This window comes from Trematomus bernacchii, unplaced genomic scaffold (assembly GCF_902827165.1).
Source record: "Trematomus bernacchii unplaced genomic scaffold, fTreBer1.1, whole genome shotgun sequence".
Lineage (NCBI taxonomy): Eukaryota > Metazoa > Chordata > Actinopteri > Perciformes > Nototheniidae > Trematomus > Trematomus bernacchii.
Window position 1 is genome coordinate 335,340 of NW_022987513.1, and position 23,024 is coordinate 358,363.

General features: G+C 41.0%; 1 protein-coding gene across 1 annotated transcript; it reads right to left on the bottom strand.

The window, feature by feature from the left end:
• Positions 1–634: 634 nt before the first annotated feature.
• LOC117500047 (galactosylgalactosylxylosylprotein 3-beta-glucuronosyltransferase 1-like) lies at positions 635–7,664 on the bottom strand. The gene is made up of 7 exons (XM_034152741.1): positions 7,627–7,664; positions 5,046–5,088; positions 4,350–4,492; positions 3,325–3,836; positions 2,535–2,831; positions 2,120–2,225; positions 635–1,317 (listed from the first exon to the last, which is right to left on the bottom strand). The coding sequence occupies exons 3-6, from the start codon at positions 4,459–4,461 to the stop codon at positions 2,139–2,141; spliced, it is 1,008 nt and encodes a 335-aa protein (XP_034008632.1). The 5' UTR covers positions 4,462–4,492; positions 5,046–5,088; positions 7,627–7,664; the 3' UTR covers positions 635–1,317; positions 2,120–2,138.
• Positions 7,665–23,024: the final 15,360 nt, after the last annotated feature.

Genomic DNA, 23,024 nt, shown 5'->3' on the forward strand with positions numbered 1-23,024 from the left:
CAGCAACATAAGTCATTTATCATTGAGTGAACATTGTCTTTGAATGCCTGACACATGAAGAACTGACCAGACTCCTAACAGTCCCAGAGTCTAAATAACATTTGTACGTCGTGCCAGTGCAAGTCAGTGGGGTATGAAATCATCCTGAATCTCCCCCATCAGTTGGCCATTCATGGTGGGAATAATTGTGATTGTTTAATGTGGCAATTTGAAAGGATGCACGTCCAGTGTTCAGAGTAATGGCTTCATATTCCATGGACTCGCACATGCATAACTCACGAATAATACGTGAATGTACCAGTTACTATCGAACAATAAATCATTCTTCTGAGAATCCTTCTGTTCGATCAGTGGGACCTTAACACGCTGATGAAGATGTAAAGTAGGGATATTACATCTTCTCTATATATAAGTAGACCTCAGTTTTACATCATACTGTATCATAAATAAAATAATCTTAAGTAAATGACTAAGAGAAGACATTGCTGTTATACAGTTCACAGAAACGTTTACTTTTTTAAAATGTATTATGTCAAAAGATTTCACATAACTGTATTAGGTTAGTTAAAAGCAATACTATTAACTTTAAATGAATAATAGGTTCAACTTAATATTACTGCTTTTAACTAACCTAATAGAGTTATGTGAAATGTGTTGACATAATATATTTAATTTAAGTCAACGTTTCAGTTTTTTCAGTGTAATAAATCATTGCTCCATGTTCTCAAGTGCATGTGTTTCTGTGACAGCTGAGCATACGCAAATGTGTGTTGAGGTGTAACAGGACTCCTAATTAGTGCTGGGTTCAGGGTGCTATCTTAATAGCTCAGTGTTGTACAGTACTAGTGGGGAGGGCTCAGATCCCTCAGTGCAGTCTGTCAGTCAGAGCTGACTCACTTTATACAAGGGCCCCTTGTGTTCCGCTGCGCAGCCCTGTGCCAGACAGCCAGCTCGCTTCAGAACAAAAGGGCCCTATTTAATGCTGATTGGATGCTCGGCTGGTGTTGTTTGCACTCACAGGGCTCTTTATTGCTTGCCGTGCCGTCCCTTCCTGCAGTTTGAATCATGTAATATCCTTTGTTTTAGCTCTCAGATGAGACCTCAGTGGGCAAGCTTCTTTTGTCGACTCCTTTTAGTGTCTCTCATCATCCATCGCTCTGAGCAGGCTTGTTCTGTGCAGTTGTGCTTACTGTAGTCTGTTTAAGCACGATGCTTGTGCTTCCTCCTTGGATGGACAGGTATGCATTAATTGCTGAAGTACAGCTACTATGCTTTGATAATGTCTTTGACCCTAGCTAATCCAATGAAGAATTGCCCCTGAAAGCACAGACAAAGCACAAACATATGTTAAAAGCATTACTTTAAGAGTATACAGCAAAGCTTTAGCGCCTAAGTGAAGCCCTTATGAGCTAAATGCTTACTTTGGTATGCTAACATGCTCACAATGACAGTGCTAACACGCTGATGCTTAACAGGCATAATGTTTACCTTGTTCATCATCTTAGTAACTAGCACTTTTACATGTAACATTTGCTAAATAGCACTAATTACAAGAAACAGCCGAGGCTGATGATGTCATCAGTTTTGCAGGTATTCTGGCATAAACCAACATTTTTGGGGAGAAATTTAAAATGTAAAACCTTTTATTGACCTGTTTATGGTGCTAAGTGAAAGGTGGTTAGACTTCAATATTCATTTGGGTTTATTCTATGGGCACCATTTGAAATATGTATTATATTCAGTAGATATGGATACATTTAATTATTCACTCAGAAAAATAAATAAAAGCTCATGAAAGCGATTAATTAAATGTCAAGGGATTCATCTTCTGGGGACAGTGAATATTATGTGTAAACCTTCTAGTAAGCCATAATAGTGGTTTAGATATCTCAGTTTGGCCTAACATTACAATCCCAAAGTGACACTTAGTTTTGCTAAAAACATTACTACTTGATAACGAATCATAAAAAAACAGCATGAGACAAACCTTTAAATACAGACAGATATTTCAAGTAAGGTCCTCATCTCAGGTGCAAATATGCTCTCCTTTGGCCCATCCCTAAACATGAAAATTGTGTGGGAGTGCAGTAATTTGCATTTGTTTTATCTCTGCTATTACCTGTGTGATGTGAAGTATGTCATATCTCCACATCAGAGTCTGTAAATCCCTTCTTGCCCTCATTTACCAGCACAGGCTTCTCTGTCCGTGTGTGCCAGACTAATACCTGCGGCAAGAATAAAGTGATGGAGACAAGCAGAAGTAGAGCCAAAAATGATCAAACACTTATCCCAACATTTCGTCTTGTGCAGTTTCAATATACTACATCATGCTGGCTACACAATATCTAGAGGCAGAATATAGTGTTTTGAGCGATAAGTGAATAAGAATTGGCTTTAAATTGTTATGAAAGCCAGGGTTCTCAAGAAACATCGTCTTACATTAGCAGCATTTACAGAAGCAGTATGTTTTTTTGCTAATTCAAAGTTATTATATATAAGTCATTTTATTGAAGCAGAGAGCCTCCTTTTCTTACCTTGGTGCAGTTAGCAGCTTTAGGCTCCAAATCGTTGAGAATAACCAGCTCTTTCAATAAACTGCTCTCTTGATAACCTCCTTTCACCCCTCGTAACTTGAAAAAAGCCTGAGGATTGGACAGAATGAGGCGCAGGTTCACTGCAAACCCAGCCATGTCGATGGCGAAAGGTCGGTGGGGGTCAAATACCGTCTTCCAGCCGTACACCTTGCCCAGGGTGTTGACTTTAGGAGACTCGTATCTCAAGCCCCCCACAAAGGCCACCGGCCACACCGACACCTTTTTGGTATAACGCATCTGGTAATTGGAAAACAAAAGCAGAGATCACTCATGAGCAATTTAAACATTTCAAAATGTACATTCATCTAAAGACATAACACAGGTAAAAACATCTGGGAAAGGGTCGGGTTTCGGGAGCTCACAGTTCCTCATACTTGTACAGAAACTGTTTATAAATGTACAAACCACAGACTGTCAATGGCATGGTGAATTAATTTAGCCTAGCCTGATCTCCATTCAAAAACACGCATTTTAAAACTTGTTTGGCAGCCGTCTTGGGTTTACACTCGTCAAAGCATTCATTCATTGTTTTTACCAATCAGTATCAGTCTGTAGCTATTTGGCATCATTTTGATACAGGTAATACAACCTAACGGCAAAGTATGTTTATTTTTTTGTAGGTGGTATCTACATAGGGCCCCTTTAAACACAAATGTCAAACTTGCTTCGTGTCCGGTGTCAACACATCTGTAGAGAGAAATTCAGCTCTAAGAATGTTGCTCTGCTTTACCTCCTCAAACAGCTCCAGGCTGTAGGTGTTGTCATCATCTGCGAAGTACACCACCCCGGTCTGGATGCTGTTTTCACTGAAGGTCTCCCTGAGCCAGCGCACGGCCAGGTTCCTCTGTATGGTCCCCCGAGGTATTCTGGGGTCCTTAGTGTCCCCTCGTACCTTATAGTTTCTCGGTGTCTCCACATTGAGGTGTGTGTAGTTGAGTCCAGTCTCTTGGAGGAGATTGCTGACTAAAGTGGTCCTCCTCTGAGAGTCCTCCACCAGGATCCAGTGCAGGTTGGGGACGTGCAGCAAAGTGTTGGCCAGGCGCGTCAGCTCGGCCTTCTGCACCGAGCGGCTGTAGGTGGGGGTGATGATGTGGATAGTGGGCAGGATGTCGGACCATGGTGGAGGCCGGCTGTAGACAAACTCGGTGCGCTCCACCTCCACCATGTCCCGGTTCTGATGTGAGCACGACTCCTTGAAAGCAAAAGTATTCCTGGAGTTTGAGCGACCAAGTCTTCTGTCATCTGGGGGAAATAAATGATTACAGTGAGGCTCTGTGTCAAACACTGACACCATGTAGCTATTGTATATTCAGATTAATGTTTCTTCTTGACAATTTGTTGTTGTACAAAAAAGTGTGGACTGTCTTTAACAGAGGTGGGAGAAGTACTCAGATCTTGTACTTGAGTAAAAGTAGAAGTACCAGTGTAGGAATACTCTTAAAGTCTGTACACCTCTGGATGGGAGCTTGTGCTACATGAAGCTAATGCATATATATGCTATATAGGTTTGTTCTTGACTATTTGTTTTCCTAAATGAAAAAGTGTGACTTTAAACTGTAGAGACAATTTGATGCTGAACAATTTTTAAACAGACCCAATTCTCTGTGAGTTACACCCTTGGTTCATCAACACATGACCTTTTTATCTTGAGTTAGAACAAACTTACAGAAGCACCTTACTGCCTTTGCGTACGGCTATGAAAAATATGAATGGGACATTTGTTTACAATGTTACTCTGAACTCTTTTACACTTACCTTTGCGAGTAGAAAGCAGAGGAGTGACGGTGTTCTGGTGCCAAACCGTGATGAGCAGTGTCCAAGGCAACACGATCAACACAAAGGCGACGATGTCTCGTCTCTTCGGCATCTCCGGGGTCAGAACTGAGTCATGTCACTACCTGCAGGGCAGTGTACGGTTAGATACAAAAATCTATTCAGTCATCCTTAAAGTAAACATTGAAAGCTTTTATATTTATATGTAGCCTTCTGTCTTAGCCTGTGAATAGTTGCAGGTTCACTGAGTTTCCCCATCTAATGGCCCATCACTAAGTGAATTACATTTGGAATCCCTTATACAGCCCTTTTTTGAACATCAACTTACTTTGGTTGCAAGGCACAAACTACAAGGGAAGAGACTTTGTGTTAGAGTCTCAGCCTGCTGAAGCTGCTGCACAACAGAAACTGGGTCAGAAAATGCTCAGAGCTTTCTTTTTGTCTCATTTGAAAGCATACTGGTGTTTTACAGAGAATATTTGATCTACAGTGGGTCATGCCCTCTTCTGGCAGTTAACAGTTGACAGATCTGATTCTGGTCTACTGCATTCAGAGTGGAATCGCAATTTAATAATTTCATTATAAAGGGAAATTTGTTTTAACTGTCCATATGATAATAAACAAGATAGTAAATCATTTAGGATAAAAGCACTATAAGTGTCATTCATATTATCTTACCTGTTTTTATAGCTAACACCCATGGTGGTTTGGTCGATTATCCCTGCAGAGAGAGAACACACAGGATTAGAATCAGCCTGTCTTGATATACATTCTTTTTACAATCTTTTGAAGTTGTTCGATCTGTGTTTAGGAATTTTGGAAGGAGCTTATCACGGATGTTGATTGGTAGTTACAGTCATAGCACTGAATGTGTGAACTAAAGACTCTTTCTTGTCCATGACAGGTGTGATGACATGGTTATGACATGGTCACACCTCTTTAAAGCCATTGTGGTAAAAAGTTACCCTTTAGATTAAGGAATTCAATCCTGTCATGGAAAAATTGTGTTTTGTATTTATGGGCTCTTAATTATGCTATACGCTTTTTTATTACTCAAATAAAGTAGCTGCATTCTGCAGAGAGGTTTACAATTCTTGTTTTTCTCTTGATATTCATCTGATGTCATGGTCTTCTAATGTTAATACATCCCTGTGGGTCCAAGCAGGATAATATTTTCAAAAATGTTAACCCACTTTTTGTATAAAGGCTCTATTGCGAAGTAAGAATAAGGTACATATTTAAAAGGATTTTAAAACAAAGCAGGGGACAGAAGTATATGCATGTAGGATGTATCTTAAATGGGCTTATTCTGCCAATGTAAGCCACAGGTAAGGTAACTCCAACTGCAGACACAGGAAATGGTTTTGGGTCTTCACACACATAGAGGACAATGAGAATGGGAGATCAGTGGCTCAGCAACTACAAGCCAAAACTTTAATCAAACAGCGACCACAAACAAAGATGGAAACAAAAGTGAAAAGACGTCTGAGGAGAAAAGAAGGAGGGATTGACTACATTTGGGGCTGTTTTCAAATAATCCCCATATCAATTATTCATCATGAGTATGATAGAAAGTAGAAAGTCGTTTGGGAAAAATAGAAGATTATTGGAGAAGTCATGCTTGCAATTCAATCTTGTGACACAGCTAGCCATTGTTTGCACTGTCATTGAAAAAACTGCAAAAACACTTATGTCATGATTTGGCTCCTCTCGGGCTTTAGTATTTGCAAGTTGAACCAAGTCTGAAGCAACACTAGTTTTAGTGACCAGACTAATAGGTTATAAAGCAATCTAAAACTGAGCCAGAATATCCAACACAGTTAACAAAGTCTCATACAGGACTTTATCCATTGTCTTTATTCTTTATAAGGTCAAGTGAGCAGGTGGAGGGTTTTAGTTGCATGTCCACGTTCCTGAGCAGCAAAATCATTTCAGACTATCAGACGGGAAGTATCCAAAGAGAGGAGCTTGCCCACATTCTGCAAAGCGTAGTTTAGATCTAATCTGATGTTTGTTAACTTGTTTCTGAAAAATACTGCAAAGTCTTCGCATTAAATGTTGGTGTGATAAAGGGCTGACTTGTTTGGGCTGAACTGGCAATAGTTGAAAAAAAGCATTCTGGAATTATTTTGATTTTAATAAATAGCCTTGAAAAATGGAAGTGTCATGGACTTGCAGTTACGTTTTTCGCCATTTGTACTTAGCCTTTCTACATTTTTCGAAAATGTGTGATACCCCCAATTATTTATGATGGTTTGAGTTTGGATTTAATCATCATGAATTTAGCTGGTGATGATGTCAATGGATTGTCTTGCTGTTTATAGTTGGTGACTAAATCATCACTAAAAGAAGGAAGGATCAAAGGGCTCGTTCTTTTATTGTTGCTTTTGAATTGCTTCTTTCAGGAAACGACCAAACAAACCTGAGTAATGAGTTAGTGCAGGTAAGCTTAGGGACCTGCCTTACTCAGGGCTGAATCACAAACATAATGACTCCACAGAGCTCACTAATGATGAGAGACCTCCACTGGATCAAAGAGCCAGGAGTTAAAGGAGAAAGTGGAAGATGGTGCCAGCCTCACTCTGAAAAAGAACGAACGCATTTTGTAAATTGTGTTTGGCACAGCTCATGAAAACTATTACTAGTTGCAAGGAGCAATAAAGGAAAACTGAAAGCAGGCTGAGGGATCCTCAATTTAAAGTGTTAAAACCAACAGGGCACTGTGCGGAACGAATGTCGGATCCAGGTAAAAAGCTTCATTATGCTGAACCACAACACAATAACTACACGTTTGCATTTATCTTTTTTGTGTTCAACTCCAACATAACAGCCCCGGCTTCACACTGTAAGCTGTATCCTGTGCAACTTCCATTAGAGCAGAGCAGATCCTCTGGTCCTCGAGGCAGGTGGCAGACAGAGTCAAACTGAAGAAAATCCCATTGTTTTGCTCCTTATGCAGTGAGTTTATAATATTGTCTGTGTTAGATAAAGCATATTTAGTTGCAAATAAATTCACAGGAGAGACATGATCAGGAAAGTCCTAATTACTGCAATCTGAATCGAAACAACTGATATTAATCCCTTAAATCCTAATGGTCACCTGTTCTGTATATGATGAACGGCTTCAGGTAATCTGCTGTTTTACTGTTTCTGGTGTTTCATGTGCACCCTTTTCAACTGATTTTATATGTAAAAGTTCATCTAGGAGCCGTAATTACAATAAAGTGTTAAGTCATTAAAAAAAGAAAAGTTTACTTACAGAATTAAGTGATGATCACATGTAATCCTGTGGTTCTGTGGTAATGATGAATGTACTGATCATAGCTGGGACGTGATGTTTCAGCTGTGAGGAACAGAGCGATCCATCAAGTGCTTTTCCTTGGGACAGGACAGTGTTTGGTGCACATATGAGCACCAGAGTTGGGGTGACAGCTCGTGGATTTCGTGCACAGCATCCGGTTGGTGCCATCCAATCCTCGGAGAGGGTCGCGTCCTCAGTGCCAGCCCCTGCAGAGACACAGGAGGTCACCCCTCTGGAAGAATGCTGCTTCTCATTGCAAAAACAAAGGCTGGGATTGTCAAAGCTGATGGCAAGGGGACGGGTGGTGGAAGGGGGCGGGGGGAGGGGTGCAGCCACGGCCAGAGGACTCAGGACAATGAAATATATCACATGAAAAATGTCACAGCCACACAAATGAAATCCTTATTGTACATGAAGCAGGATCTGAAAAATTGAGAGAGTCATGCAGAATGTGGGTGCGGTTTATCTGAGGCACAAACAGCTATAGTCACATGGTTCACCAGTCCAACACTGAGGCCATTTCTATTCATTTTACTTTAATTTCCTTGCATATGAAAGGAAGTGCACTCTCAATGGAGCCCTGTGCTTGAAAATTCTAATAATGGAATAGGGAAAAATATTCCTCTAATCTAAAAAACTCAACAGGTAGCGATGACGGAGAGCACTGTAAAAGCATCAGGCTGCATCATTGATTTAAGAGGATAGGTATATAGTGTAATGTGACAGTACACACGTTGTAAGTGAGCAGGTGGTTTGGCTGGGTGTCTACAACCATTTAAGCTTTAAAATCTAGCCTACTGTATTACAATCTGAGAATAGTATTTTCATTCACCAGCATGAAGCTTTCCGAGGGTAGCAAATAGATTATTCCCATATCAGACATGATTTATTATTGCAGTAAATCACATTTGTAATGCTACATTCAGATTTATATTGCTGAGGCCGTGCAGCTAAGGGGGGAAACCCATCTCACCCAATAAGTGGGTTGACAAAAAATGCTAATTGTTTATGTTGTTTTTTGTTAAGCAACAGTTCACGGTTTCATTTACTCAAAAGTGAGAAAGTGCTGCTTGTCCTTTTGAAATGTTTTTATATTTTTGTATTTATTTTTAAAATGTACATTTTCCTGTCCACAGTACTTTAACTTGAGTACTATTCTCAATGCTGTACTAGTTGTTGTAATGGAGTATTTGCAGCACAAATGTTAGTGTAATATTAGACATTAGGGTTGGTCATGAGCTAAATAAATATGAGGTGGATTGATGGTAATTGAGTGGCAGCTGCTACTGCTACTGTAAGAACTTTGCCTGATATGCTATGATAGGATGAAAACATTACATCTACCACCACTCTCAGCTAGGCATTGCAAAGAAAACACAGCCAAGTTAGCATTAATGGTGCGATCCAGTTGTACTGGGACATGGAGTGGAGTATCCGAGTTTCCAGTTGGACATTTCAACTGGAATGCCCCCTGAGGTTGGACTTCCTACTTGGAAACTGGGAGACACCTCACCATACCCGGGATCATCATTCAAGATGGAGTCTCCGCATGTGAACAGTTAAAGAACACTTTGATAATATAACATATCTAGCTCTTCTGTGTTATTTGTGTCACATTAAATCAACTGTACAGGTGCATCTCAATAAATTAGAATATTGTGGAAAAGTTAATTTATTTCATTAATTAAATTCAAAAAGTGAAACTCATATATTATATGGATTCATTACACACAAAGTGAAATATTTCAAGGCTTTATTTGTTTTAATCTTGAATATTACGGCTTACAGCTAATGAAAACCCCAAAATCAGTATTTCAGAACATTTGAATATTGTGAAAAAGTTCAATATTGTAGACTCACGGTGTCACACTCTAATCAGCTAATGAACTCAAAACACCTGCGAAGATTTCCTGAGCCTTTAAATGGTCTCTCAATGTGGTTCAGTCGGCTTCACAATCATGGGGAAGACTGCTGACCAGTTCAGTTCAGTGGGTGTGTATCGCAATGATGCTCGAAATGTCCCATATAGGCCTACGTCTGTTTCCGGTGACTTTGAAATTCAGTTCCTGACGGACGCCAAAAAGCCAGAGATTATAGAATTAAACAAATAAATAAAAACAAGGATAATTGTGTGTTATTGTTGAGTAAATAACAGTGTGTTATTTAGAAAAGAATAACAAATTGGAAGGAAAAAAAGATTAAAAAAAATACAGATTTCAGTATTCTGAGGCTCTGAGCCCCATTTCTTTTCCTCACTGACGGCAAATAAAGTCCGACATTATACGATTTTAAAATAAAAGCAATAATCGTGGCTTGATATTGAGTAAGAAAATGTTTTTATGAACCACACAGCTTCCGGTCTTCCAAGACCCGACCGGACAAAAAGACGTGGTGCAGGCACGAAACATACTACCAATAGAAATACATTGCTTTTAAAATCGTTCTGTGTGACACGAAAAAAAGGGGGAAATCGTGTTGGTGAACACGAATCAATAGATTAAATGTCGTGACTATAACACGAAATGCCGTGAGACTGGGTTGACAGTTCAGTAGGAACTTCAGAAGAGTCAGCATCCTGCTTGGTAGGCCTTGCTTTGTGTATTGATCTGCTTATGCAGAGATCCCTCTGTTTGAAGTAAGACTTTGCCTTTGGTCTGAATCAGCTTTCAAGTGGCCAAAGCAACACTCTCACACGATCTGACTCAGTACATGATGTGATCAAGAGCTCAGCTTTTTTAAAGCAAGCCTTCAGAGCTTGTTTAAAGTGTAATGGTTTGCTGTTGAATGTCCTGAACTTATGCACAATAAAAATAGGCATTGTTTGTCAGATATTAATTCTAGAACCAACTATACCAGCAAGAACCATTTCAAGTGTTAAAGAACAGACATTTAAGTCCCGTCACTCTGTAAATTCAGAAATAAGACGTTTTTAATTTTTTTAAACGTTTTATCTGTTTCTAGAACACACATGGCTGACTCTTGTACAATGTATAAAGTATTTGGTCTAGTCGTAGTAATGCAGTTTTTTTCATTAAACTCACAATTATGTTTACTGGAGGGCAGCCATTTTTCCTGATATTGTTACATTGTGAACAACAAAACTTGTCTGTAATTCAGGCAGATCAGTTGCTATCTGTTGTAGCTTGTCTGGTTCAACCCACACAATGATAGCAGACCCAGCTAAATATCCATAAAGAGAAAGCATCAAAGACAGATCGAAGAAAGGAAAGCTCCAGACCTTAACTGTAGCTCAGCATCCACTTCTCTGCATGTCGCCTTTTCCTCTCCTGCCTCCGAGCTCAAATGATTTCATCCAGACACGTTTTAAGCCCTCTCTGCTACCGTTTACGTCTCTTCGGTGTCGCTGCCATTCACACGTGTACACCCCTGAATGAAGGACAGGGCTTACAGGTGTGCATGTTGGGAATGTGCTTCCGAGCTCAGGCTGTGTTCTAGTGCTCGCAGACAGAGATGTGAAAGAAGCAGCTCAGTGGCACTGTACCCTCCCTCCCTCCCTCTGTTCTGCTCCCCTCGCTCTTTATTTCTCCATCACTCCTTCCTTTGCCAGCCTTTCCCCTTACAGCACATGAATGCAAAGGGTCTGCCATTAGATTGTATCAATGCTAATAATGATCTGATTCTTGCAGAGGTGTGAGTAGGAGAGACAGAAAAAGAGCAATAAATATGTTTCCCTACACGGAAAAACTGAAACATTCACTTTAATTAAATGTATTATGTCAACAGATTTCACATAACTGTATTAGGTTAGTTGAAAGCAATTATAATGGGTTTAAATAGGTTAAACTTAACCTAAAACAGTTAGGTGAAATGTGTTGACATAACACATTTAATTGAAGTCAACGTTTCATTTTTTTCAGTGAACCTGCCCACCATGATAGCTGATCTTGTCTCAGCCCATTAAGCCAATTAAAATCGGCAAAGCCAACGGCAGTACACAAATACAAACAGTGTCATATAAATCAGGCGAAGCCCACATTTCTGACAGCCTGGTCCAAAGTTTGAGTTATGAGAGCCCAGACTAATTAAAAAAAGAGGCTGATTTTATGAAGGTAGATATGGTGCAAAATGCGAGAGCGTGTAAAACCTGATGTGAGTACTTGCAGAAAAAAAATCTGAGCTTGTGTGCATACATTTACACTTGTATAAAATATCCACGTATCTGTGAACCAAATTTGAAGTCACAGAAGAAGAAACAAAAGTTTTGTAGCTTGTAGAAAAAAAATGAACTTAGTGATGAAATGTTCACTTGCAGAAAAAAATATATTTTTTAAATATATTTTCCATTACAACTGCAACTTGGTTATTACAACCTCTCAAATCAGTCATTACAACTTCACGAATCTGCTCTGTGGCAGTATAAATCGACGAATCTGCGGCCTTAACTTTTGCTACACTTCTCATTTTCACCTGTAGATGTGGGGGTGGGAGGGGGGTTGGAGCGAAGGGGCGGAGCTAACAGAACGACGAGGCTCGGGTCAGTCACACAGTCACAGCCATAGTCAGGTCGAACCGGATGACTGCGGGGCTAACGGTCCGTGTCTTCATGCTTATATCGGACTATTGTGACTCGCTCTGCGGTTAAAACAGACGGTGCATGAATGCGGTTTTGCGGTAAGTAAAATTTGAGTACTTATTTATGTGTTTATCATTTTAATCAGCTACGTAATGAATGTTAAGGCTTGGGTTAGCGTGTAAGCGAGTGGTAGCTACATCTGTGCTAACGATGCTAATCGTCCTGCAAGTTACAACCATAGACTGTATATATAAAGGTTAAAACGAAATAGACAAGTGTTAAGCGTTAAGTGGGATAATACTGTAGAACAAACGGCTTAGTCGTTCTGATAGCTCCGCCCCTTCGCTCCAACCCCCCTCCCTCCCCCACATCTACAGGTGAAAATTACTTTTGTGACACATTCATCGCAAGAAGTGTAGCAAAAGTCAAGGCAGCACAATCGTCGATTTATACTGCCACAGAGCAGATTCATGAAGTTGTAATGACTGATTTGAGAGGTTGTAATAACCAAGTTGCAGTTGTAATGGAAAATATATTTAAAAAATATATATTTTTCTGCAAGTGAACATTTCATCACTAAGTTCATTTTTTTTCTACAAGCTACAAAACTTTTTTTCTTCTTCTGTGACATCAAATTTGGTTCACAGATACGTGGATATTTTATACAAGTGTAAATGTATTGCACACAAGCTCAGATTTCCTGATGGTTTTCTGTGCTTGGTCTTCAGATGTATCATTGTAAACATCTGTTTTCACAGGTAGGGGCTTCCAAACATGGACAGGGCACAGGCAGTTTGAGCTCGGAGCCGTGGCATCAGAGCTAGGGGAGAGACGGTAAAAGTCCTTGATTGCAGCTAGAACTTTACTTTTGGCTACTGTTGCATTAAAGTTCTATGAACTCCATCTGAAGGTGATGTGGTGATAGATGGCAATGGTTTAGAGCTGTGCTTTAAAGTTAGAGATGCGTCAATCAAATTCATTAATCGTCCGGTTAACTTTTGTACATGGAAAGCACCCGGGACTGAGGAAGAGATGTTCTGACAGGCAGGAAAGTCGGCACTTACATTGGCACACTTTAATCTGGAAAGCAAAATGCTTGGTTGTCAAATGGTTACAACCATCTGACAATTTGGACAAGGGTTTTTGTTTAATTTGCCAGAAAATAGCTGAAAAACCTCTTTAGGACAGCACTCCTCAGACACCTAGTTCTGTATGGTATGGTTTCTGGTTTGGTTCTGACTGTGATTCAGGCCCCATGTACAAATTAAGTTCAGCCGGGTTAGGGTTAGGGCTAGGAGAAGAGATTAAACCAAATTATTTTTCAGTTTGAGTATCATGTTTGATGTCTCTACCAAAACAATCAAATCATCTGCATAAACCAAACATGTAAGACATACTGCCTTGAGGAAAAGATACACCATTACATTTTTTCTGAGTTTGTCGATCAGAGGCTCGAGGACTAGAGAATATAACATGCCAAAGAGAGAGCATCCCTGCCTCAACCACCTTTCAATGCTAAAAGAAGCACTAATTATTTTCAGAACACTTAATATTACTATCAAGAACCCGGATCTTTGCTTTAAAATCTGGTTTGAACCCAAAAGCAGCTCAAATGTGCCTATATAGTATAGTCTTATATCAATGTAAACAATGGGGGACAATGTAAACTTAATTCGGTCCAAAATATCCGAATTAAGTTTACATTGTCCCCATTGAGCCTGCTGGGTACATAGTAGGTCTGGTCAGGATGAATGACAGACGCCACCTCTCTAATTCTCCGGGCTTCCAGAGTCTAGGACTGGATCTTGTAATTTCCTTTTATTTCCCTTATTTTTCCCTCCTTCTACCTGTCACTCTCTTTCTGCATCATGCTGTCAGGACACAAGGGAAGGTTGTGACCACCTGAAAGTCTGGAACAGTAGGAAGTGGAGCCAGGTGGGGCACCGGAACCTCCGGGTCCTAAGGAACCTCCGGGTCCTAAGGAACCAGGACCGGAGGGGCTGGACCCCCCCCCCCCACAGCCACAGCAGCACGTCGCTTTGCTCCAACCTTCTCCGGGCAGGCGCTGATCATGTGGCCCTTTTCTACTACGGAAAACATTTCAAAATTTGGTGCCAAGCTAAGCACAATGCCCACACATAAAATCACCCACACACCAGAACATATTGCCCTCAAAAGCCTCAAATGAACCATAGAGGATGAGGAGAAAGACAGGTATAATTGATCAGCTGTGCACACTTTGTATGCGACTAAAAAAGAGAAAGAGATGGAAAATTACCAAGCCACTGACTTAAAAAAAATCCCAAAATCACCTTTAAAACGAGGGACGCTGTGACATTTTGTGGACATTGAGAGATCACCACAATTGATCGATTAATTGCTCCTTTTCCCTGTTTTTGAAAGGTTTGACATTTAAAAAAAATGCTAAGCTACTGAGGGTAATCCAGCAAATGTAAGCCTAACCTTTACTAAATAATTGCTGTGCATGATGTGACACCCCCGCATTTGGAAGATTTGATTAAAATCCAAGTTCCTTAATGTAAAAATTGAAAGAAAACCACGGTTGTGTGCACATTAATAGACCCTGTAATGCACTTGAATAACGGCAAGAAACAAACAATGTTTCATGTAAGATGTGCACGTCAGGCAACAGATTATGAAGTGAAATAAGCCCCTCTGAAGCCGTCACTCATGTGCAGCACTGTGACAAAGCTAAGATGTATACACTGCTTTCTAAAAGTAGTTTACAATCTCTCTTTACACCTTCTCTATACAGTAAGTGATTGTCTGAAGTACTGTAGGCTTCTATATTTGTACTGTACTGAGTAATGAGTTTGGACTCCTTTGTTTATGCTGGGCTCTGGTTTCAGACAGAGGGTGAAAAGAGGTGCTGCAGTATGAGAAAAATAAAGAGCTTTTGAACATTCAAGCATGGAGACATGTCACAGTAGAGGCACAAAATACTAATATCAACCTGAAAATGAGCATAATATGGCCCCGTTGACTTAAAAAATTGACATGACTGTAAACCTGTAAAAAACAGCACCAAACTCACATACATGACTTTGCTGCACCAACAAAGTGTGTTGTGCCTTTATTTGAGTGTTTAGTTCACAGCTTTGTAATGTGAATGCCAACAGTGATGATTGGATGCTTTATAGTTATGGACTATGTTCTGTTTCTCTCTACATTTCTACAGTTTGCCTTGCAAGAGGAACAAGTAGGTCAAAGCGCCCTTGGACCCTGAAAGCAGTTAGACAGACTTTCAGATCTCATGGAAGTTTTCCTCTAGAGGGGTGAATGAGATATAGAGCATATTCCTGCTCATTAGTCACCTTTATGCAGGTTATTTCTAACATTGAAGGTTATGATTGCCAAAGAAAGTCCCTTGCAGCGGCGGACTGGGACTACAAATCAGCCCGGGACTCTCGACCGGCCCGGGACTCTCGACCGGCCCACCTCGGTGCCACTGTTACCAGAGAGCAGCTTGCACACATTGTAGCAACGGTGGTAAAACGTACTGAGGAAGGGAGAACAAGGCAAAGGAAGTTGCAAAAAAGCAAAAGGAAAGAGCTGAGCCAAGCTGACTGGCCTGGTATGTTGTCTCTGGTTGTCCCTGTGGGCACACTGTATGTCCATTCATCCTTCTCCAAGTAGGAGCGAGGCTTTTCCAAACCAGCAAACAAATCACTTCCCTAGCTCAATTGGTATTCTGTGGCTGGTTCTCCAGTCTTTGTGTTGTGAAATGAACAGTGGAATAACAAACAGATTCAAGTTGCAGGTGCGGTACCCAGAGGTGACTTTGACCGAAACTACTATTTATGCACACATGGAATGACATGCCCTCCATTGTTAAGGCACCAGCAGTTTAACTGCATGTAGCATTCTGCTGCTTTTTGCATCCCACGGTTCAATAACTAATAATGTCATTTGAGAGATGTAAGATAAGCTATTGTTTAGGGCTAACCAGAATAGTTGTTAGCCTAGCTGTGTCAAGCTACTGCGTGTTTTGCTAAAGCAACATTATAAGTCACTTTATAATCAATGTGTTGTCAAATGAACAGTGGAAGGACAAACAGATAAAGTCTGCAGAAGTGTTTCACTTACCCAGAGGTGACTTTTACTACTCATCATGCACACACAGAATGACTTATTATTATTATTATTATTAATTGACAGTGGTCACATTGCATTTGAAACTGTCATTGTTGTGGGCGGGGTCAGAGTTCAGGGACATTTTTCAGTCCCAGTCCATTCCTCGTAGCAGTGGAACTGTTTCTGCTAAGCTGCTGATGAATTATTTTAGAAATTATTTTGCGATTTTTACCAGCACAACTTATTACTGAGGTGGAGGCAGAAATCTCACAGACGTATGACTTGTATTCGGGATTGTGGGAAACGGTATTTCGATCTCTCTGTCTACACACAAACTGAAAGATTGGCAATAAAGTTGACTTTGACTTACAGTCTGAGCATATTAAACCAAATCTACAGTAATATCTTCAGTATGAGGATTAGTGCACCAATCAGCCTTCAAGACAATGTATTTTCACATTTTGTATCATTTGTGGTCACTTTTATCTTTTATAACATGAAAGATAGTGCTTCTGCCCCTTATAAAATATAATATGATGACTTTTGTATTCTCAGCCATGACAAAAACAGGAAGACACAGAATGGATGCTGTTGAATAAAGGTGTATTTATTGTAAAGAAAAAGCCACATATTATCAGTCTGTCCATCAGTAACACCAAAGGGCAGGATGATGATCCAGGAGAGAGAGAGGAGCTCTGACTCTGAGACTCCGGACCAGGCAGCTCCTGTGATGCCTTCAGGGACAAACGGAAAATAGGAACAGGCAAAAGCATTCCTGATATCAGAGGTGAGGGAGGGGCTGTCACAATGGCCTTTTTTGTGATCTACTATACTATGAGTTTTTATCACGTGCTATATTATCAATTATTTTTAATGACAGCCTACACTATGACTATTTAAACACATATTACATTTTATTTTTTTGTATCGCATAATATACTGACTTTTTAAGAGCCTACTTTGTTGTCAATACGTTTTTTAATGACATACTACAAAATACATTTTCTATGAGTTACCACATTATTACTTTTTGTGACATTATTTATTATTTATGACATACTATATTATCAATTATTTTTTGAGATGCTATACTATGATACTATTAACTATTTTATCAATTATTTTAAGACATACAGTACTGTAACATTGTTATCACATACTAGAAAATATTTGTATGACATTCTATTTTATGGCTTTTTAATTATATACTGTTTTACTGCTTTGTTATGACATACTATGTTATCGTGTTGTGCTCTCCTGACCTCTAGTGGCGGGAGTTGTGTAGAATTTTCTAATACACGTTTTAACTCGGGTTAATATTCTGATATTGTACTATTATACTTGTTTGTCCCTCCTAACACCATTACCCTGTCATAAAGACATTATATGTTGACCTCACTAGATTTTTAAATACCTAAATATATTCCACACCTTCATAACTAGAACAGACCAGATAGCCAAAATATAAGGGAGTGATGTACCGACTAACAGAACTAAACAAAAAAATTAATATAAATACATAATGAAGAGGAAAAGGGGGGAGGGGGGGGTGTCCATCAATCAGTAGACAAAAATGCGAGAGATTGGAAGAAGGTTAAGAAGGGTTGCCACTTAGTGTAAAACATAAAGGTTCTGCCTCTTAAGGAATATTTAATTTTCTCCAGTTTTAGAAAAGACATAACATCGCTGCGCCACTTAGCATTGGAAGGAGCTTTTTTGGATTTCCAGTGAAGAAGAAGAAGTCGTCTTGCCAATAACGAAGTGAATGCCAGAATATCCAATTGCCCCGAGTTGTATCTATTGTAATCTTCTGGGCACCCAAATATGGCAATATGGGGACAGACTTTCACAGTGAGTGAGAGTATTTTTGAGATATCCTCAAAAAACTTCTGCCAAAAGGAAAACACTAATGGGCAGGAGAAGAACATATGGGATAGATTGCAGGGAGAGGCTTGACATTTGTCACAGATGTCAATAACAGTGGGATATATGTGTGACAGTCGTGCCTTTGAGAAATGAACCCTGTACAGCACCTTGAACTGTATGAGAGTGAGACGAGCACAGGATGAACTTGTATGAATCTTGTTAAGAGCAGTGTCCCACCAGTGATCATCTAAGTCCACACCTAGCTCAGCCTCCCAGGCAGCCTTGATTTTAGTGGTGTGTGAGCTGTCATCGGTCAGGAGTTTGTTATATATTTTTGAAATAAGTGACTTTTGAAGGGGATCGGAACAAAGAAACTCATCCCATATTTGATTAGGGGGTAGAGAGGGAAAGGATGGAAACAGGGATTTGGCACAGTGTCTAATTTGGAAATAACGGAAAAGGTGAGATGTTGGGAGTTCAAATTCACTTGATAGATCTGTAAAACTACGAAAGGTGTTATCCTTATAAAGCTCTCTAAAGGTCCTCAGGCCATTCTCATGCCATACAGAGAAAGTGGGATCAGATAAGGCAGGTCGGAATAAATGGTTTCCCAATAAAGGAGCTAAAGTGGATGCAGAAGTAAACTTAAAATGCCTCTTAAATTGGTACCAGATTTTAAGAGTAGAACTCACCACAGGATTATTTGTATGTCCAGAGAGGTTGGTGGGAATAGAAGAGATAAGCAGCGCCATTGCGGAGGATGAGCCACACGACTGTGCCTCAAACTTACACCATGGAGGATGCATTGATTTTGACCAAAATGAAATCTTGTGTATGTGTGAAGCCCAATAATATAATTGGAAGTTCAGGAGAGACAGTCCAGCGTTAAGTCTACATCTTTGAAGAATAGATTTACTTATTCTGGGTGCCTTTCCACTCCATAAAAAGCCAGAAATATCCTGATCAAGTCTTAAAAAATTGTTTAGGTAGGAAGAGAGGGAGACATTGGAAAAAAAATAGGTACTTAGAAAGAATGTTCATTTTACCTGTGTTAATTTTACCTATAAGCGACAGAGGTAAACTCTTCCATCTTTGAAGGTCTGACTTGATTTTAGACATTAAAGGGGAGATATTGGCAGCGAAAAGGGAACTTAGTGTTCTTGTTACATTGATTCCTAGATACTTAAAGCCAGAGGGGCTCAATCTGAAGGGGACATCGGACTGGTTCAATTGTGATGTCAGAGCGTTAACAGGATAACATTCGCTTTTTGGAAATATTAACTTTGTAACCTGAGAATGAACCAAATGTCGTAAGAAAGGATAAAATTGCTGGTATAGAGTTACTGGGGCTTGAGACATACAACAATAAATCATCCGCGTACAGGGACAATTTAAATTCCTTACCCAGCTGCGATATCCCAGTGAAAGTGGTTGAGGTCCTCAGATATATTGACAAAGGCTCTATGGCTAACGCAAAAAGCAAAGGAGACAATGGACATCCCTTTTGGGTTCCTCTGGATAAAGTAAAATAAGGAGATTGAACGCCATTAGAGGAAATACTAGCCTGTGGGGATGTATAAAGAAGGCGTATCCATGAAATAAATATATCACCCAGCCCAAATGTACTTAGTACAGTAAGTAAATAGTCCCACTCAACCCTATCGTATGCTTTTTCTGCATCAAGTGAGATAACTACCTCAGGGGTCGTAGCGGTGTTTTTGGAGTAGATAATATTTTAAAGGGTGCGGACATTGTAGAATAGTTGACGTCCCTTTATAAATCCAGTTTGTTCTTCCGAAACTATGGTTGGGAGAATATTTTCCAAGCGGCGTGCCAAAGCCTTAGCAAGTATTTTCGCATCCACATTTATTAAGGAAAGTGGCCTATAAAGCCCCGGACACACCAAGCCGATTTTGGCCGTCGATGGATGTCAGGCCGACGATGAGCGTCCTGTCGCCCTACTCAGATTGGTGTGTCCCGCACCGTCGTGTCTTTTCGGCCGTGCCGACACCTTTTTGGCCGAAAGCCTACCGATTTGACATGTCGAATCGGTAGGCAATCGGCCAAAGGCTGTCAGTCAAATAAATCACTCTGATTGGCTGTTCAGCTAGCGAATTAGTGCATGAGAAGCGAAACGGAAGTGAGGGACCCAAACAAACTATTAAGAAGGCAAATCTGAGATTTAATTTAACTCCAGCTCTCGACACAGGTTCGGGAAAGCCCCATGAGCTTCTCGCTGTAAATGGAACGCACACGCTATTTGTTGTTTGTTTATATCACGCAGTCTGTTCTTCTTCCTAATAGTAAAAGCTAAACTTAGGTAAACTTAGGTTAGGCTCCTGCAAACTTGAGATTGATATAGAGCAAGGCACTTATAACCAGATTAACTTCCACATACAGAGAACTTGGTGTATGGATTTAAGTCAATAAAGAGTAATCATTGTTCCAGAGGTGTTCATCATTAGATTAGATTAGAATCTTTAATGACCACACAGCCAGCACCCGAGGGCAGGCATATGTCTGGTGATATAGCAAAAAACTGGGAGGTTTTTAGAGCAGCATTTGAGGACTTCTTGCTCGCTACAGGTCTGACCGAAAAGACGAATGCGGTGCAGGCAGCCACGCTGAGACGGCTTATGGGGAACGAGTGCCGGCATATATGCACAACGTCACGCTGACCGAGGAACAAAAAAAAGACCCCAAAACAATTTTGGATGTGTTGGGGGATTATTTCAAGCTGGCAAAAAATGTGATTTATGAGAGATACACGTTCGGATGCTGCAAACAAGGACCGGACGAGCCGATCGATAGCTTTATAACAAAGCTGAGGGAAAAAGCATCATCATGTGAGTACCGTGACCTGAAAGATGAACTGATTAGGGAAAGGCTGGTACTCGGTATTGCCAGCGAGAGCACCAGACGGCGACTGCTGCGTGAACGGGACCTAACGCTGCCAACAGCTGTGGAGATTTGCCGCCTTGCAGAATTGACGGAGTCACGCATGAGGCTTATTGAGACAGGCGGACAGTGTTAATGCTCTGGTGGACAGGCAAGGCGGACGACGCAAAACACAGTGGAAAACACAGCGGCTGAGAGAGAGCAGCAGTGGACCTGCAAATACTGTGGAAATGGACACAAACGGGGCAGAGAGCAGTGCCCAGCCTATGGTAAGACCTGCCGAGCATGTGGCGTTTCAAATCACTTTGCAAAAGTATGTCAGGCCAGCAGCAGAGCAGAGAAAATGAGAAAAGTTCATGTTGTTGACAATGTCGAGCAAACTGAAGGGGACTCAGATACAAGTGAAAACCTATACAATGTCACTGAATATGTGGGGAATGTGAAAGCACCTGGACGCAAATGGTTTGTGCACCTACACCTGAATAAGAAAAGACAGCTATGCCAGCTAGATACAGGGGCCACTTGCAATGTTATGGGCCGCCAGTTTAAAGAGAAACTGTCACCAAAGACAGCCTTGCAGCCGACCAGAACAAGGCTAAAGCTGTACTCTGACACATACATGCCAACCCTGGGGAAATTTCACACTAAATGTGTGGTCAGGGGGAAAACACACAGACTTGTGTTTGAGATAGTGAACACCAAACAAAAGCCCCTGCTAGGTGGTGCTGCATGCACTGATCTGGGCCTTGTGAAATTCACTATTCCAAGAGAACTACTGCCAGCGGAGGTGAACACTATTGATGCAAGCCAGTCTATGCCACTCACAAAAGAAATGCTACTGAAAGACTTTCATGATGTTTTTCATGACCCGATCGAGTCAGTCCCAGGTAATATTCATTTCGATCTGAACCCTGAAGTGACACCAGTCCAGTGCTCACCACGAAATGTCCCTGTAGCGCTAAAAGCCTGGGTTAAGGAAGAGCTGGACAAACATGTGAAAGCAGGCAACCTTACGCCAGTGACAGAGCCAACAGCGTGGATAAGCAACATGGTGACAGTAGCTAAACCGGACAAGATAAGAATCTGCATTGACCCAAAGCCTCTCAACCAGGCACTTCTCAGGTCCCATTACCACATGCCAACGCTAGAAGACGTCTTGTACAAACTGCCCAAGGCTCGTGTCTTCACACTGGTTGATGCTCGTGACGCTTTTCTCCAGTGCAAGCTTGATGAGGAAAGCAGCCGCTTGACGACATTCTGGACCCCATGGGGTCGGATGAGATGGCTCAAACTCCCGTTTGGAGTCTCAGTGGCGCCAGAGATCTATCAGCGCAAGCAACATGAGCTGCTATCAGGCCTGGCTGGCATCGAGCCTATTGCGGATGACATCCTGGTGGTCGGGTGTGGCGATACGGACGCAGAGGCTGAAGAGGATCACAACACCAACTTAAGAGCTCTCACGCAACGGTGCAGGGCTGTGAAGCTCAGATTGAGTGAACGCAAGCTGCAGTTCAAGCTCAAAGCTGTACATTTCCACGGCCATGTACTGTCTACAGAAGGACTGAAAATCGACCCAGAGAAAACTCAAGCAGTGTTGGACATGCCGACGCCCATGGATGCTAAGGCAGTGCAACGCATGATCGGGTTTGTGACATATCTGGCTAAGTTCCTGCCAAGGCTATCGGAGATCTGTGAGCGTCTTCGCAAACTCCTGGATAAGGACACGGCATGGCACTGGCTGCCAAAACACGATGATGCAATACGCGAGATAAAGCGGATGGTCACCAACACGCCGGTTCTCAAATATTATGACATCATAAAGCCTGTAACGATCCAGAGTGATGCCAGCATGAATGGACTGGGGTGCTGCTTGCTGCAAAAGGGGCAGCCCATAGCCTTTGCCTCACGCGCACTGACACAGACTGAGCAAAACTACGCTCAAATAGAGAAAGAGTGCTTAAGC

Coding starts and splice junctions, on each gene's coding strand:
- LOC117500047 (XM_034152741.1), bottom strand. CDS start 4,461: ATGCCGAAGAGACGAGACATCGTCGCCTTTGTGTTGATCGTGTTGCCT. Junction 3,837..4,349: donor TCTGCTTTCTACTCGCAAAG/GTAAGTGTAAAA, acceptor TATTTCCCCCAG/ATGACAGAAGACTTGGTCGC. Junction 2,226..2,534: donor AAGCTGCTAACTGCACCAAG/GTAAGAAAAGGA, acceptor TTCTTGCCGCAG/GTATTAGTCTGGCACACACG.